Consider the following 5,000-nt stretch of genomic DNA (forward strand, 5'->3'; position numbering starts at 1 on the left):
GAATCTCACAGTTTAATGTTATAAAACATCACATTAGCTTCATGTAAAGATACAGATTTATCATGGCTCTACAGTCTGGGACCATTAGTTTGTTTTTATTCTTATTTAATTTTGGTTGTTTTGCCTCAGTTTGGTGTAACAGCAAAAAAAAAATGGTTAGAAAATGTCATTTAATCATTAGATTTTAACATTTGAGTGTCAGTTTGTGTATTTATTGATAATATTAGTTGTTTTTTATGGCATTTATTGATAATATCAGTGAGTTTATGGTGTTTATTGATTGATTTATTGATCATATCTCACCAGAACCACTGGACAGATGTAGGACGGCAGCAGCAGGCGATTATTGATCATATATTGATCATATATTGGTAGATTTATTGATCATATCTCACCAGAACCACTGGACAGATGTAGGACGGCAGCAGCAGGCGATTATTGATCATATATTGATCATATATTGGTAGATTTATTGATCATATCTCACCAGAACCACTGGACAGATTTAGGACGGCAGCAGCAGGCGATTATTGATCATATATTGATCATATATTGGTAGATTTATTGATCATATCTCACCAGAACCACTGGACAGATTTAGGACGGCAGCAGCAGGCGATTATTGATCATATATTGATCATATATTGGTAGATTTATTGATCATATCTCACCAGAACCACTGGACAGATTTAGGACGGCAGCAGCAGGCGATTATTGATCATATATTGATCATATATTGGTAGATTTATTGATCATATCTCACCAGAACCACTGGACAGATTTAGGACGGCAGCAGCAGGCGATTATTGATCATATATTGATCATATATTGGTAGATTTATTGATCATATCTCACCAGAACCACTGGACAGATGTAGGACGGCAGCAGCAGGCGATTATTGATCATATATTGATCATATATTGGTAGATTTATTGATCATATCTCACCAGAACCACTGGACAGATTTAGGACGGCAGCAGCAGGCGATTATTGATCATATATTGATCATATATTGGTAGATTTATTGATCATATCTCACCAGAACCACTGGACAGATGTAGGACGGCAGCAGCAGGCGATTATTGATCATATATTGATCATATATTGGTAGATTTATTGATCATATCTCACCAGAACCACTGGACAGATGTAGGACGGCGGCAGCAGGCGATTATTGATCATATATTGATCATATATTGGTAGATTTATTGATCATATCTCACCAGAACCACTGGACAGATTTAGGACGGCGGCAGCAGGCGATTATTGATCATATATTGATCATATATTGGTAGATTTATTGATCATATCTCACCAGAACCACTGGACAGATTTAGGACGGCAGCAGCAGGCGATTATTGATCATATATTGATCATATATTGGTAGATTTATTGATCATATCTCACCAGAACCACTGGACAGATGTAGGACGGCAGCAGCAGGCGATTATTGATCATATATTGATCATATATTGGTAGATTTATTGATCATATCTCACCAGAACCACTGGACAGATGTAGGACGGCAGCAGCAGGCGATTATTGATCATATATTGATCATATATTGGTAGATTTATTGATCATATCTCACCAGAACCACTGGACAGATTTAGGACGGCAGCAGCAGGCGATTATTGATCATATATTGATCATATATTGGTAGATTTATTGATCATATCTCACCAGAACCACTGGACAGATGTAGGACGGCAGCAGCAGGCGATTATTGATCATATATTGATCATATATTGGTAGATTTATTGATCATATCTCACCAGAACCACTGGACAGATGTAGGACGGCAGCAGCAGGCGATTATTGATCATACATTGATCATATATTGGTAGATTTATTGATCATATCTCACCAGAACCACTGGACAGATGTAGGACGGCAGCAGCAGGCGATTATTGATCATACATTGATCATATATTGGTAGATTTATTGATCATATCTCACCAGAACCACTGGACAGATTTAGGACGGCAGCAGCAGGCGATTATTGATCATATATTGATCATATATTGGTAGATTTATTGATCATATCTCACCAGAACCACTGGACAGATGTAGGACGGCAGCAGCAGGCGATTATTGATCATATATTGATCATATATTGGTAGATTTATTGATCATATCTCACCAGAACCACTGGACAGATGTAGGACGGCAGCAGCAGATGGTCCCTCAGAGATCCTCCGTCACAGTCGGGTTTCACATTAGAGGAACATTTATTATGGAGCTGCAGGAGGAGAACAAACATGTGGATCAGGATCTATTGATCCCTGATTATTGATCCCTGATTATGGGTACCAGAGCTCCATTAGAAGCAGCTTTAATGTGGATCAAACGCTCAGTCAGCAGCGCCATCTAGTGGATGACAACACAAACACTGATGAGCTGGAGGAGATTTAACCCTCCTGTTGTCCTCATTTATGGGCACCACAAAATATTGTTCCCTTGTCTGAAAAAAAAAATCCCAAAAGTTCTAAAAAAAAATTCCAAAACATTCAGGAAGAAAATTCCAATAATTCCTTAAAAGTTTCCCTTAAAAGTTTTATTTAAAAAAAAAAATCCCCCAAATTTGGCAAGAAAATTCTTGTAAATATTTTCAAAAGATGAGTAAAAGTCATATCTAAAGTGATTCCATATATATAAGTAAAACTTTGAATATTTTCTTTAAGAACATTCACAAATTTTTGAATTTTTTTTTTCTAAATGTTCTTAAAGAATTTTTTTTTTCAACATTTCTTTTTTTCCACCAAAAAATTTCCAAAAATGTTGAAAATATGGACGTTTTCACTGTGAAAATATTTTTTTCTCCACATTTTCAAACTTTGAAACGGGTCAATTTGACCCGCAGGACGACACGAGAGTTAAACGATCTTTATAAATGTTTAGCATCAGAAATGTGTTTTTAATTGATCAAATATCTGAACTAAAAGCTGAATTTGTTCGACTACATGATTAAATGTGAAGGTAAATCTGACAGAGTTTTTTCAGGATCTGATTTAATCTAATAATAATGTTTTTTTGTTTGTTTTAAGGATCAAACATCATTAAAAGGTCATTAAATTATGATTTTACATCTTCAAACCTTCATCTTCTTTGTGTCTGGATGTTAGAAAATGTTTTCACCTGGAGGAGTTTATCTGAGAATTCAATGATCTTATTCAATATTTAGGCCTAAAGTTTGATATTTTATTCATCAGAAATGTGTTTTTATTGATTAAATGTCTGTCTGTGGTGTAAAATCCAAACCTCAGTGATTAAATCTGAATATTTAATGACTTTTTCAGGTGTTTTCTGGAACTAAAAGCTGAATTTGTACTACGTGATGAAATCTGTTTGTTCAACACAGATTTCAGGATCTGATTTAATCTAATAATAATGTTTTCTTTTATTTTTGAGGATTAAACATCCAGAGGAGTCGTTAAATTCAGGTTTCCTCTTCGCCTTTCTGAGTTTCTGCAGCTCCTCCGTCAGTTTTCAGTTTTTATTGTTTACGTCTTCATCTGCAGCTTCATGTCTGATCTCTAATAATAATAATGATAAGTGACTACATAATAACAAATATATTAATAAATAATATTTACCGTGATCTGAGACCAGAAACAGTGCAGCCCTGTCAGCTTCATGTCTGATCTTTATTAATAATGATAATAATAATAATAATAATAATAATAATAATAATAATAATAATAATAATAATAATAATAATAATAATAATAATAATAACATTAATAATAACATTAATAAATATGAATATTTACCGTGATCTGACACCAGACACAGTGCAGCCCCGTCAGGCCCTGGTAGTATTTGATGCTCCGATGGCAGCGATCACATTTAGTGGGAGAGTTTCCCTCCATCCACACGTGCTGCATGGCCTGGAGGACAAAAAGGGTACTGGGTTTACTGGGTTTACTGGTTTCACTGGTTTCACTGGTTTTAATGGTTTCGGTGCTTTAGTTCCGGAGTTTAAAAAATCACAGACAGAAAATAATCTGTGGAGGTTAAAAGTTATGATTCTGAAATAAAAAAAAAAACTGATCAGAAGATTAATAAATATAGAGGATATTTTTACAAATAATAAATACAGAAGAAAAATTTATAAAAAATACATATAGAAAAATAATATAAATAAAAAAATTATAAACAATAAATATAGAAAAAAAATTTATAAATAATAAATATAGAAAAAACTATTTATAACTAATAAATATAGAAAAAAATATTTATAAATAATATAGAAAAAATAATTTATAAATAATAACTATAGAATTTTTTTTACAAATAATACATATAGAAAACATGTATAAATAATAAATATTGGGAAAAAACATATAAATAATAAATATAGAAAAAATCCTCCTAGACATGACCAGTTTATTATTAATAATTACCTTTAATTATCTAATAATTGGATTTTTCATGTGGGACAACCTTCTGTAACTTTAAGAATGAATGAATGAACAAGATTTTAACATTTAATATGTAAAAACTCAGATTATTTGAGATATGATCTGAAATTAACAGATTATTACTGTAATTATATTCTTACAAATGTTAATTTTCAGTAGTTTTCAGTTTTCCAGAAATAAATCCTTTAATTTTAAAAGAGGAAAGTCTTTTTGAGAAATTAAATATCTGTAAAATACACAAGATTCTAATGTGTTTTTGAATTTCATAAAACTGTAAAAACTCAGATTATACGTGGTATGATCTGCAATCAACAGACTATTACTAGAATTGCTTTCTTTAAAAATGTTAATTTTCAGGAAATTTTTCAATTTTTAAATAATAAAAAAATTTAATTTCAGTGTTTTAGAATTAATTATCTGTAAAATACAAAAAAATTACAATAAAGTTCCATAAAAACTGTAAAAACTCAGATTACTCCTGATAAAAATCTGGATTCTTGTAATCAGAAATCAAATTCAAATCAGAACTTGTTTCCTTTATTTCCTTCACAACTCACTGAATTTAATTATCATCTA

At 31.8% G+C, this 5,000-nt stretch overlaps 1 protein-coding gene across 4 annotated transcripts in view; it reads right to left on the reverse strand.

Moving 5' to 3' along the window:
• The window catches only part of LOC111578199 (diacylglycerol kinase beta), a 95,114-nt gene that overhangs the window by 67,539 nt on the left and 22,575 nt on the right, over positions 1 to 5,000 (reverse strand). For all 4 annotated transcript variants that reach the window (XM_055015152.1, XM_055015150.1, XM_055015149.1 and 1 more), the window contains 2 exons: positions 3,774 to 3,890; positions 2,144 to 2,242 (listed from right to left, as the gene is read on the reverse strand). In XM_055015152.1, coding sequence (XP_054871127.1) covers positions 2,144 to 2,242; positions 3,774 to 3,890 — 216 coding nt within the window. The remainder of the gene's footprint in view (positions 1 to 2,143; positions 2,243 to 3,773; positions 3,891 to 5,000) is intronic.

Source organism: Amphiprion ocellaris, chromosome 11, assembly GCF_022539595.1.
Source record: "Amphiprion ocellaris isolate individual 3 ecotype Okinawa chromosome 11, ASM2253959v1, whole genome shotgun sequence".
In the NCBI taxonomy this organism is placed as follows: Eukaryota; Metazoa; Chordata; class Actinopteri; family Pomacentridae; genus Amphiprion; species Amphiprion ocellaris.